Source organism: Mesoplodon densirostris, chromosome 2, assembly GCF_025265405.1.
Source record: "Mesoplodon densirostris isolate mMesDen1 chromosome 2, mMesDen1 primary haplotype, whole genome shotgun sequence".
NCBI lineage: Eukaryota > Metazoa > Chordata > Mammalia > Artiodactyla > Ziphiidae > Mesoplodon > Mesoplodon densirostris.
The window spans coordinates 108,854,879-108,870,431 of record NC_082662.1 but is presented as its reverse complement, the minus strand read 5'-3'; the positions used below and the strand labels follow the sequence as shown (position 1 = coordinate 108,870,431).

General features: G+C 36.5%; 1 protein-coding gene across 1 annotated transcript in view; it reads right to left on the bottom strand.

Moving 5' to 3' along the window:
• Positions 1-7,270, bottom strand: part of LOC132503551 (flavin-containing monooxygenase 5-like) — a 32,202-nt gene extending 24,932 nt beyond the window's left edge. The window contains 1 exon segment of the mRNA XM_060120083.1: positions 7,130-7,270. Within this exon segment, the coding sequence (XP_059976066.1) occupies positions 7,130-7,270 (141 nt within the window).
• Positions 7,271-15,553: the final 8,283 nt, after the last annotated feature.

Genomic DNA, 15,553 nt, shown 5'->3' with positions numbered 1-15,553 from the left:
ACTGAGGCAGAGGAACGGATAAGTGACTGGGAGGACAGAATGGTGGAATTCGCTGCCACGGAACAGAATAAAGAATGAAAAGAAATGAAGACAGCCTAAGAGACCTCTGGGAAAACATTAAACACAACAACATTCGCATTATAGGGGTTCCAGAAGGAGAAGAGAGAGAGAAAGGATCCGAGAAAATATTTGAAGAGATTATAGTCAAAAACTTCCCTAACATGGGAAAGGAAATAGGCACCCAAGTCCAGGAAGGACAGAGAGTCCCAGGCAGGAAAAACCCAAGGAGAAACATGCCAAAACACATAGCAATCAAATGGACAAAAATTAAAGACAAAGAAAAATTATTGAAAGCAACAAGAGAAAAACAACAAATAACATACCAGGGAACTCTCATAAGGTTAACAGATGATTTCTCAGCAGAAACTCTACAAGCCAGAAGGGAGTGGCATGATATATTTAAAGTGATGAAAGGGAAGAACCTACAACCAAGATTACTCTACCCGGCAAGGATCACATTCAGATTTGATGGAGAAATTAAAACCTTTACAGACAAGTAAAAGCTGAGAGAATTCAGCACCACCAAAGCAGGTCTACAACAAATGCTAAAGGAACTTTTCTAAGTGGGAAACACAAGAAAAAAAAAAGGACCTACAGAAACAAACCCATAACAATTAAGAACATGGTAATAGGAACATGCATATCAATAATTACCTTAAACGTGAATGGATTAAGTGCTCCACCCAAAAGACACAGGCTCACTGAATGGACATAAAAACAAGACCCATATATATGCTGTCTACAAAAGACCCACTTCAGACCTAAGGACACATACATACTGAAAGTGAAGGGATGGAAAGATATATTCCATGTAAATGGAAATCAAAAGAAAGCTGGAGTAGCAATACTCATGTCAGATAAAATAGACTTTAAAATAAAGAATGTTACAAGAGACAAGGAAAGACACTACACAGTGATCAAGGGATCAATCCAAGAAGAAATTATAACAATTATAAATATATATTCACCCAACATAGGAGCACTTCAATACATAAGGCAACTGTTAACAGTTATAAGAGAGGAAATTGACAGTAACACAATAACAGTGGGGGACTTTGACACCTCACTTACACCAATGGACAGATCATCCAAATAGAAAATTAATGGGGAAATACAAGGTTTAAATTACACAATAGACCAGATAGATTTAATTGATATTTATAGGACATTCCATCCAAAAGCAGCAGATTACACTTTCTTCTCGAGTGCACATGGAACATTCTCCAGGGTAGATCACATCTTGGGTCACAAATCAAGCCTCAGTAAATTTAAGAATATTGAAATCATATCAAGTATCTTTTCTGACCACAACATTATGAGATTAGAAATCAATTACTGGGGAAAAAACGTAAAAAAACACAAACACATGGAGGGTAAACAAAACGTTACTAAATAACCAAGAGATCACTGAAGAAATCAAAGAGGAAATCAAAAAATACCTAGAGACAAATTACAACGAAAACATGACAATCCAAAACCTACGGGATGCAGCAAAAGCAGTTCTAAGAGGGAAGTTATAGATATACAAGCCTACCTCAAGAAACAAGAAATATCTCAAATACACAATCTAATGTTACACCTAAAGGAATTAGAGAAAGAAGAACAAACAAAACCCAAAGTTAGTAGAAGGAATGAAATCATAAAGATTAGAGCAGAAATAAATGAAACAGAAACAAAGAAAACAATACCAAAGATCAATAAAACTAAAACCTGGTTCTTTGAGAAGATAAACAAAACTGATAAACCTTTAGCCAGACTCATCAAGAAAAAGAGGGAGAGGACTCAAATCAATAAAATTAGAAACAAAAAAGGAGAAGTTACAACAGACACTGCAGAAATACAAAGCATCCTAAGAGACTACTACAGGCAACTCTATGATAATAAAATGGACAACCTGGAAGAAATGGACAAATTCTTAGAAAGGTATAACGTTCCAAGATTGAACCAGGAAGAAATAGAAAATATGAACAGACCAATCACAAGTAAGGAAATTGAAACTGTGATTCAAACTCTTCCAACAAACAAAAGTCCAGGACCAATGGCTTCACAGGTGAATTCTATCAAACATTTACAGAAGAGCTAACACCCATCCTTCTCAAACTCTTGCAAAAAATTGCAGAGGAAGGCACACTCCCAAACTCATTCTATGAGGCCACCATCACCCTGACACGAAAACCAGAAAAAGATACTACAAAAAAAGAAAATTACAGACCAATTTCACTGATGAATATAGATGCAAAAATGCTCAACAAAATACTAGCAAACAGAATCCAACAACACATTAAAAGGATCATACACCACGATCAAGTGGGATTTATCCCAGGGATCCAAGGATTCTTCAATATATGCAAATCAATGTGATACACCATATTAACAAATTGAAGAATAAAAACCATGTGATCATCTCAATAGATGCAGAAAAAGCTTTTGAGAAAATTCAAAACGCATTTATGATAAAAATTCTCCAGAAAGTGGGCATAGAGGGAACCTACCTCAACATAATAAAGGCCATATGCAACAAACCCACAGCAAACATCATTCTCAATGCTGAAAAACTGAAAGCATTTCCTCTAAGATCAGGAAAAAGACAAGGATGTCCACTCTTGCCACTATTATTCAACATACTTTTGGAAGTCCTTTCCACGATAATCAGAGAAGAAAAAGAAATAAAAAGAATACAAATTGGAAAAGAAGAAGTAAAACTAACACTGTTTGCACATGACATGATACTATACATAGAGAATCCTAAAGATGCCACCAGAAAATGACTAGAGCTCATCAATGAATTTGGTAAAGTAGCAGGATACAAAATTAATGCACAGAAATCTCTTGCATTCCTATACACTAATGATGAAAAATCTGAAAGAAAAATTAAGGAAACACTCCCATTTACCACTGCAACAAAAAGAATAAAATACCTAGGAATAAACCTACCTAGGGAGACAAAAGACCTTTATGCAGAAAACTATAAGACACTGATGAAAGAAATTAAAGATGGTACCAACAGATGGAGAGATATACCGTGTTCTTGGATTGGCAGAATCAATATTGTGAAAATGACTGTACTACCCAAAGCAATCTACAGATTCAGTGCAATCCGTATCAAATTACCAATGGCATTTTTTACAGAACTAGAACAAAAAAATCTTAAAATTTGTGTGGAGACACAAAGACCCCAAATAGCCAAAGCAGTCTTGAAGGAAAAAAACGGAGCTGGAGGAATCAGACTCCCTGACTTCAGACTATACTATAAAGCTACAGCAATCTAATCAATATGGTACTGGCACAAAAACAGATATATAGATCAATGGAGCAAGATAGAAAGCCCAGAGATAAACCCATGCAGCTATGGTCAACTAATCTATGACAAAGGAGGCAAGGAGATACAATGGAAAAAAGACAGTCTCTTCAATAAGCAGTGCTGGGAAAATTCGACTGCTACATGTAGAAGAATGAAATTAGAACACTCCCTAACACCATACAGAAAAATAACCTCAAAATGTACTGGAGACCTAAATGTAACACTGGACACTATAGAACTCTTAGAGGAAAACATAGGAAGAACACTCTTTGACATAAATCACAGCAAGATCTTTTTTGATCCACCTCCTAGAGTAATGGAAATAAAAACAAAAATGAACAAATGGGACCTGATGAAACTTAAAAGCTTTGGCAAAGCAAAGGAAACTACAGACAATACGAAAAAACCCTCAGAATGGGAGAAAATATTTGCAAACAAATCAGTGAACAAAGGATTAATCTCCAAAATATATAAACAGCTCATGCACTCAATATTAAAAAAACAAAGAACCCAATCCAAAGATGGGTGGAAGACCTAAATAGACATTTCTCCAAAGAAGACATACAGATGGCCAAGAGGCCCATGAAAAGATGCTCAACATCATGAATTATTAGAGAAATGCAAATCAAAACTACAATGAGGTATCACCTCACACCAGTTAGAATGGGCAGCATTAGAAAATCTACAAACAATAAATGCTGGAGAGGGTGTGGAGAAAAGGGAACCCTCTTGCACTGCTGGTGGGAATGTAAATTGATACAGCCACTATGGAGAACAGTATGGAGGTTCCTTAAAAACTAAAAATAGAATTACCATATGACCCAGCAATCCCACTACTGGGCATATACCCAGAGAAAACCATAATTCAAAAAGGCACATGCACCCCAATGTTTATTGCAGCACTGTTTACAATAGCCAGGTCATGGAAGCAACCTAAATGCCCATTGACAGATGAATTGATAAAGAAGATGTGGTACATATATACAGTGGAATATTAGCCATAAAAAGGAAAGAATTGGGTCATTTGTAGAGACGTGGATGGATCTAGAGACTGTCATACAGAGTGAAGTAAGTGAGAAAGAGAAAAACAAATATCATATATTAATGCATATATGTTGAAGCTAGAAAAATGGTACAGATGAACCGGTTTGCAGGGCAGAAATAGAGACGCAGGTGTAGAGAACAAACGTATGGACACCAAGGGGGGAAAGTGGCGGGGGTTGTGGGGGGTGGTGGTGTGATGAACTGAGAGATTGGGACTCACATATATACACTAATATGTATAAAATGGATAACCAATAAGAAACTGCTGTATAAAAAATTAAATAAAATAAAACTCTTGGTATTTACCCAAAGGAGTTGAAAACTTATGTGCATACATAAACCTGCACTCAGATTTCCATATCCCCACCAAGGTTAACTGAGGTATAATTGACAAATAAAATTATGTATATTTAAAGTGTACACCACAATAATTTGCTACATTTATACATTGTGAAATGATTATCACAATCAAGTTAATTAACAGATCCATCACCTAACACAGTTACCTTTTGTGTGTGTGTGGTGAGAATGCTTAACTTTTACTTCTTTAGCAAATTTCAAGTATCCAATACAGCATTATTAACTATAGTCACCATGCTGTACATTAGATCCTCAGAACTTATTCATCTTATAATTGAAAGTTTATACCCTTTGACCAACATCTTTTCATTTCCCCTACCTTCTATCCCCTGGTAACCACCATTCTACTTTGCTTACATGAGCTCAACGGTTTTTTTTCCAGATTCCACGTAAAATAATTCCACATCATACTATATTTGATAGCATACAGTATTCGTCTTTCCCTTCTGATTTATTTCACCTTGCATAATGGCTTCTATGTTCATCTATATTGTCACAAATGACAGGATTTCCTTTTTTTTTTTTTTTTTTTTTTGCGGTATGCGGGCCTCTCACTGTTGCGGCCTCCCCCGTTGCGGAGCACAGGCTCCGGACGCGCAGACTCCGGACGCGCAGGCTCAGCGGCCATGGCTCACAGGCCCAGCCGCTCCGCGGCATATGGGATCCTCCCAGACCGGGGCACGAACCCGTATCCCCTGCATCGGCAGGCGGACTCTCAACCACTTGCGCCACCAGGGAGGCCCAGGATTTCCTTTTATGGTTGAGTAATATTCTATTGTATGTATGTATAACGCAGTTTCTTTATCCATGCATGTGTTGGCAGACATTTAGGCTATTTTCATATCTTGAGTATCATGAATAATGCTGTAATGAATATGGAAGTGCACATATCTCTTACAGATACTGATTTTGCTTCCTTCAGATACATACTCAGAAGTGGGATTTCTGGATCTTATCACAGTTCTATTTTTAATTTCTTGAGGAACCTTCGTACTGTTTTCCACAATAGCAGTACAAATTTACATTCCCACCAACAATGTACAAGAGTTCCCCTTTTCAACATCGTTGCCAACATTTGTTATTTCTTACATGTATTTCTTTTGATAACAGCCGTTCTAACAGGTGTGAGGTGATATCTCATTGTGGTTTTGATTTGCATTTCCCTGATGATTATTGATGTTGAGCACCTTTTTATGTACCTGTTGGCCATTTGTATATTTTCTTTGGAAAGATGTCTATTCAGGTCCTTTGCCCATTTTTAAAATCAGATTATTTCTTTTCTTGATATTGAGCTGCCTGAGTTTCTCATATATTTTAGATATTAACCCCTTATCAGATATATGGTTTGCAAATATTTTCTCCCATTCTGTAGGTTGTCTTTTCATTTTCTTGATTGTTTCCTTTTCTATACAGAAGCTTTTTGCTTGGATGTAGTCCCTCTTGTTTATTTTTGCTTTTGTTGCTTGTGCTTTTGGATCATCTAAAAAATATCATTGCCAATACCAATGTCAAGGAGTTTTCCCTATGTTTTCTCTTCTAAGAGTTTTATGGTTTCAGGTCTTACATTTCAGTCTTGAATCCATTTCAAGTTAGCTTTGTGAGTGGTATAAGATAGGGGTCCAATTTCATTCTTTTGCAATGTGGATATCCAGTTTTCCCAACACCATTTATTGAAGATACTATCCTTTTCCCATTTTATGTTCTTGGCACCATCTCAAAGATTAGTTAACTGTATATGTATGGGTTTATTTCTGGCTCTCGACCCTCTTCCTTTGGTCTATGTGTCTGTTTTTATGCTAATATCATACTGCTTTGATTACTATAGGTTTTTAATGTAGTTTGAAATCAGGATGTGTAATGCCTCCAGATCTGTTCTTTTTTCTCAAAGTTGCTTTGGGTCTTTGGAGTCTTTTGTGGACACAGACATTTATAGCAGTTTTATTTGTAATTACCAGAACTTGGAAGCTACTTGGATGTCATCCAGTAGGCGAATGGTACATCTGAACAGCCAAGTATTATTCAGTGTTAAGAAGAAATCAGCTACCAAGCCATGAAAAGATATGGAGGAAACTCAAATGCATCTTACTAAGTGATAGAAACTAAAATGAAAAAGCTACTGTGATGGTTAATTTTATGTGTCAATTTGACTGGAGTAAGGTATGCCCAGATAGCTGAGTGTGTCAGTGAGGGTGTTGCTAGATGAGATTTAGCATGTGGATTGGCAGACTGAGTAAATAAGATCACCTTCACCAATGTGGGTGGGCATTATCCAATCCATTGAGGTACTGAATAGAACAAAAAGGTGAAGGAAGGGCAAATTTGGTCTCTACTTGAGCTGGGACATCCATTTTCTCTTGCTCTTACACATGTTCGCTCCTGGTTCTTGGGCTTTTGGACTGGACTATGACTTAAACCATTGGCTTCCCTGGTTCTCAGGCTTTCAAATTTTGCATTGGAACTATGCCACTGGCCTTCCTGTGCTTCAGCTTGCAGATGGCAGATCATGGGATTTCTCAGGTTCTGTAATCAGTGAACCAATCCCTCATAATAAGTCTCTTAATATATCTATATATCCTATTAGTTCTATTTCTCTGGAGAACCCTGACTAATACAGCTACATACTATATGATTCCAGCTATATAACATTCTGGGAAATGCAAAACTATGAAGACAATAAAATGATCACTGGTTGCCAGGGGTTTGAGGGGAGGGAGGGATGAATCGATGAAGCACAGAGGATTTTTAGGGCAGTGAAAATACTCTGTTTGATACTATAATGGTGGATTCATGTCATTAAATATTTGTTCAAGCCCATAGAATATACAACACCAAGAGTGAGCCCTAATGTAAACTATGGACTTTGGGTGATAATGATGTTTCAATGTAGGTTCTTTGATTATAACAAATGTACCACTCTGGTGGGGGATGTTGATGATTTGGTAGGCTATGCATGTGTAGGGGCTGGGAGTACATGGGAAATCTCTGTACATCTCAATTTAGCTGTGAAGCTAAAACTGCTCTAAAATAATAAAGTCTAAAAAAATGGAATCTTAAAAAACATTTTTTTCAATAATTCTCTTCATTAAAAAAAACAAGATGAGGCTTCCCTGGTGGCGCAGTGGTTGAGAGTCCGCCTGCCGATGCAGGGGACACAGGTTCATGCCCCAGTCCGGGAAGATCCCACATGCCATGGAGCGGCTGGGCCTGTGAGCCATGGCCACTGAGCCTGTGCGTCCGGAGCCTGTGCTCCACAACGGGAGAGGGCACAACAGTGAGAGGCCCGTGTACCGCAAAAAAAAAAAAAAAAAAAAAAAAAAAGATGGAAGACTAGCTGTACTAAGCTACAATTGTGTTGTGTTGGTATAAGAATAATCAAATGTGGACTTTCCTGGTGGTCCAGCAGTTAAGACTCCGTGTTCCCAATGCAGGGGGCCTGGGTTCGATCCCTTGTCAGGGAACTAGATCCCACGTACCTCAACAAAGATTCTGTGTGCTTCAACTAAGACCCTGTGCAGCCAAATAAATAAATAAAAATTTTTAAGTAATAATAATAAAAAAAGAATAGTCAAATGGATTAATAGGACACCATAGAGAATCCAGAAACTGGAATCTACACAAAAGCTACTAGAACTTACAAGTAATTAGCAAGGTCACAGTATAAAAAAGGTCAACATACAAAAATCAACTTCCATTTCTGTATACTTGTAATAAACAATTGGAATCCAAATGTTAAAATCAGTACCAATAGCTCATCATAAATGAAACACTAGGTATAATTATAATAGGATATGCAAGGATCTTTATTTTGAAAATCAAAAAATGTTGATGAAAGAAATCAGAGAAGACCTAAATGAATGGTGAGACATACCCTTTTCATTGATGGAAAAATTCAATATAGTTAAGATGTCAATTCTCCCTAAGTTGATATAAAGATTTAATGCAATCCCAATTAAAATCCCAGCAGAATTCTTTGCAAATATAGAAAAGATGATTCTAAAATTCATATGGAAATGTGAAGAAGCTAAAGTAGACAAAACAATTTTGAAGGGCAAGAACCAGTTCAAAGACTCACATTACACATTAAGATATATCATAAAGCTACAGTAAAGAAGATGGTGGTCTTGGTCAAAGGATAGACACATAGATCAGTGGAACAGAATAGACTCCAGAAATAGACCTTCATAAATTCAGTCTATTGATTTTTAATGAAGGTACAGAGGCAATTCAATGGAGAAAGGACACTCTTTTGCACAAATAATCCTGGAAAAATTAGACATCCTTATGCAAAAAAAAAAAAAAGTGAACCTTGACCTTCATCTCACACTGTATAGAAAATGAATTCAAAATGGATAATAAACCTAAGTGTGAGATGTAAAACTATAAAACTCTTAAAAGGAAATATAGGAGAAAATCTTCATGACCTTGGGTAGGACAAAGATTTCTTGGATACAAAACCAAAAGCATAATCCATAGAAGAACAAATTGATAAATTAGACTTTGTTAAAACTTCAAACTTTTCTCCTCAAAAGACATTAAGAGAATGAAAAAACAAGCCACAGACTGGGAGAAAAGTTTACTAATCATACACCTGACAAAGTTTACTAATCATACATGACATACATCATGTTTACCTAGAATATATAAAGAACTCTTAAAACTTAAAAACAAAATACAATTTAATAAAAGGGGGCAAAAGATTTGAACAGACACTTCACCAAAGGAGATATATGGATGGCAAAAACACATGAAGAACCCATTAGTCATTATGGAAATGAAAATGAAAACCAAATGGGAAATGCTTGGACACCTATTATAATGGTTAAAATTAAAAATAATGACAATATCCACTGCTGGTAAGGATCTAAAGCAACTGGAACTCTCCTACATAGCTTGTGAGAATGCAAATCGAATGATCATTCAGGAAAATATTTTGATAGCTTCTAATAAAGTTAAACACATACCTACAATGTGTCCCAGCAATTCTACTTTCTATGTATTTAGCCTAGAGAAATGAAAACACATGTCCACACAAAAACTTGTACACAAATGTTCATAGCAATACTATTCATAACTGTCAAAAACTGAAGACAACCCAAAATGGCCCTTCAACAGATGGATAAACAACTGTGGTGTATTCATACAATGGAGTGCTACTCCTCAGTAAAAAGGAATAAACTATTAATACACAAACAACATGGATGAATCTGAAATGCATTATGCTAAGTGAAAGGAGCCAGTCTCAAAAAGCTACATACCATATATTTCCATTTATGTGACATTCTGGAAAATATAAAACTAAAGTGATGGTGAAGAGATCAATGGTTTCTAGGAATTAGGGGTGGGTTGAGAGACTGATTAAGGAGTATTAATATTGTTCTTTACCCTGCTTTTGGTGGTAGTTATAGGAATCTATGCATTCTTAAAACTCATAAAACAGTAAACCAAAAAAAGAGTGAATTTGCTGTATGTAAACTTTAAAATAATTAATAGATAAATAACTTGAGATATATTAGAAGTTGGAGTCATCGTCTTGGGGCAAACTGAAAGTCCGCATAGCCTACAATTTTATGGCTGGTAGTGCCAAAAATAAGATGGTTGATATTTATCCTCTCTGACCCCATATATGCCAGTATCTTTTAATGGTTTTCAATGGTTCTGTTATGCATAACTGACTCATTCTCACTCTGAAAACACATTTATTTTACCTTTTAAACCATATACTAAAGGTCACAGTAACATGCAGTAACATTTTTACAGTTGGAAATTTTAAAAATCTAGAAGAATCAACAGAATAACTGTACTAAAAACAGAGTTCAAAAAAGGGGCAGAATATAAGATCAACATATGCAAATTGATGTTTTTTCCCATATACCAATTTTAAAAAGTAATAGAATAAAAGATCCCATTAACAATAGCAGGAAAAGCTAAACAGTTCCTAAGAATAAATTAAAAAGTAATATTCAAGACCTATTTGAAGAAAACAATAAAACCTGACTAAAAGACATAAAATATGACTTGGATAAATACCTTGTGCCCAGATAGGGAATCTTAGTATTGTACAAATTATTGTTTGCCAGTCTCCCAACATTAATTGGCAATCCAATCAAAATTTCAGTTGAATTTTTTATGGACCTTGATAAGTTGATTCTCAAATTTATATTGAATACTGGAAAAGAAAATGTGTCAAAAAATTAAAAGAAAGACAAAAATTGAAAAGAAAAATTTAAAAACAAACATTATATTGATTGAAACAGTGTGGTATTATTGTGTAAAAAGATAGCCTCGTTTATATAAAAGAATTCAGTTTGCAATAAAGATGCTATTTCAAATCATTGTAAGAAAGGATGAATTATCAATAAATGATGTCTATTATCTGTTTGGGGAAAAAGTTAAAGTTATGTCCTGCCTTTGTACTGCATCAAATTCCAGAGTCAGGTATAAAAACAAAACTAGAGAACTACTAGTAGAAAATATAAGAAAATATTTGTATAATCTGTGAGAAAAGGAAGGCATTTATAAGTAAAAGATAAATACAAGAACAGTGAAGGAAAAGTTTTACACATGCAAATTCAAAACTTCTGAATATAAATAATACTAAATAAGGAATTCAACAAAAGATTAACATTCAAAATGTGTGAAGAGCTTCACACAACTATTTTTAAAATACAAGACAATAGAAAAATAAGCAAAGGATATGAACAGGCCATTCAAAAAGAAGGACCTAAAAATGGCCAATTAGTTTATAAAGTGATCTTCAATCAGACATGTAACCAAAGAAATTTTAGGTAATGTGATATCTGTTTTCCTCATCAGATTGGAAACAAAACAAAACAAAAAGATTGGTCATATTCAGAATCGGAAAAGTGATGGAAGTGGGCATGCTCATCTGCTGTGGGTGGAAGATAAATTAATTAAGCTTTCATGTGGAACAATTTCATCAAAACTGTGAGTTCCTTTTACTACCAATTCCCTTTCAGGATTTCCTACAGAAATAGTTACACATGTGTATAAACAAAGATGTTTATTGTAGCATTGTTTGGGGTATAGCTTAGGTGCTGGAGCCGGACTATGTGGACTCTACCACTAACTACTTTTCTGACCTCAGGCAACTTAATATTTTTGTGGCTCAATTTTCTCATCTGTAAAATGAGGAATAGAATATTACCTACCCTGTGTCATTGTTGTGAGGAACAGAGAAAATAATATACGTGTAAAGTGTTCAGCACATGGCCTGGCACAACGAGTTCAAGTTATCAGGTGGCATTAATAGTGAAAAATTTGAAATAACTTCATAAATGTTCATCAAGATGGGGAAGGACTCTATTATGGGACACCATACTATAGACCAATATATATATATATGTATGTATATTTTTAAAAATTTATTTTGAATGAGGTGAATTTATTGTACTGATATGGAAAGATTAGCAAAGACTTTAACCAGCACAGCCCCTGTTTGGTTTCTGTAGCTCTCATGGCAAAGGGTAGGAACAATCTAAGCAAGCACATTTAAAGCTTTAGCTCACATAGAGTACATCACATCCACTTGCATTCCACTGACCAAAGCAAATCATATGGACCTGGCCTATTGGGAGGCACTGAAGTCATATTAGTTAAGGGCATGGATGTACAATCATCTTACAGGGGAGAAAGTGAACAGTTAGGAACAGTAATACCATCTACCAAAACTGGCTATCCATGACCCCATGACCCCACCATTGAGTAGACATCCTACACTCTATGTGTGAGTGTTTTCTATTTACCTTCAGAGTCCATATCTATGGGCCACACATATGAGAAAAACACTATGGAACATTTGCCTGTGGATTCCCCGAGCAAATGAGGTTACAATGGGACCTCAACAATGAGAGATAATTCCTAATTTCTTGTGTCTCCACTGTTAGGATGTAGATACTTAGGTGATCACCAGGCTCATTCCCAACTTAACTTTTTTGTTCCTTCACAATATCCTGGACATTCAAATTTGTGTTTAGTTCCTTGTAAAAAATTATTTCATTTAATGTTAACAACACCATTATAGGGTAGTTATTTTATCCTCATAATAAATTATTGTGTATCATAGGCTTTCCAGAAGTACTCTCTTATTGTTAAAACCCTTTGATTATGAGTATTAATTGTGCATGACAATTTTGAGTAGTTTGGGTGGATGGAGTTGGGAGAACTCCCTTGTATCAATGTTATAACAGTGTCTCAGGAATACATATCTGTAACAGGTGTGCTCATTTTTCAAACCTAAGACCCAGCTTTGTGGGGTTAGGGTATGAGATGGCTTTGGGCTCTTGTCAACCACAGCAGAAGGGGGTTCTTGGGATTGTAGCCTCTGGTAACAAGTTCACATTGTCTAAATTTATCTCAATGTAGGCTGAGTCATGAGAAACATTTGGCTTCATGATTTTATTATTGAGATGTCCTGTTACTTCTGTGGAAATATGTCACAAAGTTTAAATTCCAGAGTTGGAAAACTCAAAAGGCTTTAGGGATTAGCTAGGTGGATTGCATAAACACTATACTGCTGGGTGGAGAACAGAAAGAGTGAAATTACATGTGACTAATTTGATGGTAAGGCATGACAGTCAAAAAACATTTAATTAAGAAGGAAAACAAACACAGTCCTGTCAACAGAAGATCTATGGGCAAATTTTGGTGCATGGGTCAAGTTTACAATCTCTGAAATTATGCCCTACCTTTGCCAGTAAGTGCTAGTAGCAAATAGTAAAACACATGAGGAAGTCCAATGCCATGATCTTTAGTCAGAAGACTCTTCAAATGAAAGAATTTGCACCCAAAGAAATAGAGAAAAAGAATGCTCTAAAGAGAGTTTAAAATAAATTTATTTAAAATCCTCAGGACTTCCCTGGTGGTGCAGTGGTTAACACTCCACGCTCCCAATGCAGGGGGCCCAGGTTCAATCCCTGGTCAGGCAGGTGGATCCCACATGCATGCCACAACTAAGAGTTAGCAGGCTGCAAATAAGGAGACTGCCTGCCGCAACTAAGACCCAGTGCAACCAAATAAAGAAATATTTTTAAAAAAATAAAAATAAAATTCTCAAGGAAGGGAAGATGCTAGTTTGAATACACCCCAGCTCCACACCAGTCTCATCCCAACTCAGTTTTCATAAGTCAACATCTGTTGGTTCCAGCAGATAGTGGAGACCTCAGGATCAGTTTGAGGGCTGACAGAAAGAGCAGGTACAGGTCTTCCTCACCTTCTGGCTAAATCAGTTTCTCAAACTTTACCATGCATCAGAATCACTTGGAGGGCTTACTAAAACACAGATGACTGGTGACCGGAACTTCTGATTCAGTAAGTCTGAGGTGGGGTCTGAGAATTTCTATCAAGTTCCAGATGATGCTGGTGTTTCTGGATCAAGAACCAAATTCTGAGAAACACGGGGGCAGACAACAGTCTGGAGACCAGTATTGGAGATCCCTAATAAAAGGCAGTGTAAGGAAAGAGTTAGCTGACTCTTGGAACCATAATAGTGCTTCCCATATCTCCAAAAATAAAGAATTAAAACCAACCAGAATATGGGGAACAAATCTCCTACACAGAAAAAGTCCACATTTATGTATATATTGCCTTCTTGAGGAGGTGGAGCATAACTCCAGGCCTAAGATTGCTTATCCTTCGGAAGGCCACCTTGCATCTTTGGCCGATGGCTGGTGTCTGGGAATTTGGATTTTGGGAGGGTTCTTACCACCCTAACTGATAAGAGTGGCTCGCTGTGCCTACACTGTGTTACCGTGTGGTTTATACCGAACACCTGCTCTCCTTCTGGGAGTCTGGAATTTTGATATGGGCTGACAGAGGGTGCCTGTTTGACTAGCCCTCATTACAGACCTTAGGCACAGAGTGGAAAGATGTGAAAGTCTTCTGCTTACTTCTACTTTCTTAGAGAAAAAAGAAACAAGGTTTAGTGTTCATGAATTTAAGATGTCAAGTGAGCATAGTGATATTTTTCTCTTGCCATATTTAAGTGTTTTAGTGTAGGCACATAACCAAAGGTAATGTTTAGCGAAGCAAGTACAGAGGAAAGGGCAAAGGAATTGAGAGTGCATGGTAGGGTATGATTATAATGTTGGACCATGGCTTATAGACCAGGTGGGCTAGGAAGAGAAGATAGAGCAGGTTGATGGAGGGCATGAAGTGGAGTCAAAAAACTGTGGAGTTAGAGTAATGGAGTGAATGTGCTGAAAAGATAAGAGAAGGTTTTGGAGAGTGGGTTGTTTGAAATCGAGATTTTGATGGTAATGACATAGGTAGATTATAAAATAATTGGAATGAGAAGGTTACTGAAGTGAGATGCCAGGTGGTAAAGGTCTACCTCAACACTCATACTCATTCTCCCCTCCTCCTTAATAACAGAGCCTTGATTTTACTTGGACACATTCCCTCTCTGTATAAAGACACATTTCCTAGGCTCCCTGGTAGCTAGATATATGTGACTAAATACTTCCAATGAGATCTAAGTGGAAATGTTATATGGAACTTCTAGTAATTTTCCTTAAAAGAAAAGGGGCGTGGGCTTCTATATTTCTCTTTCCTTCTGTGTAGAATGTCCATATAATGGCTGCAGCTCCAGCAGCCATCTTGGACCATAAGGAAGAAGCCATATGCTGATAGTGGAGCAGAAAGAGATGCTGTGGAGCTGTTACACCATTTCAGGACTATCTTCCTCTATCTTTTCATATGAGAGGGAAATAAACTTGAACCTTGTTTAATCCATTGTTACTTTGGGTTTTTCTATTATATGCAGTTGAATCT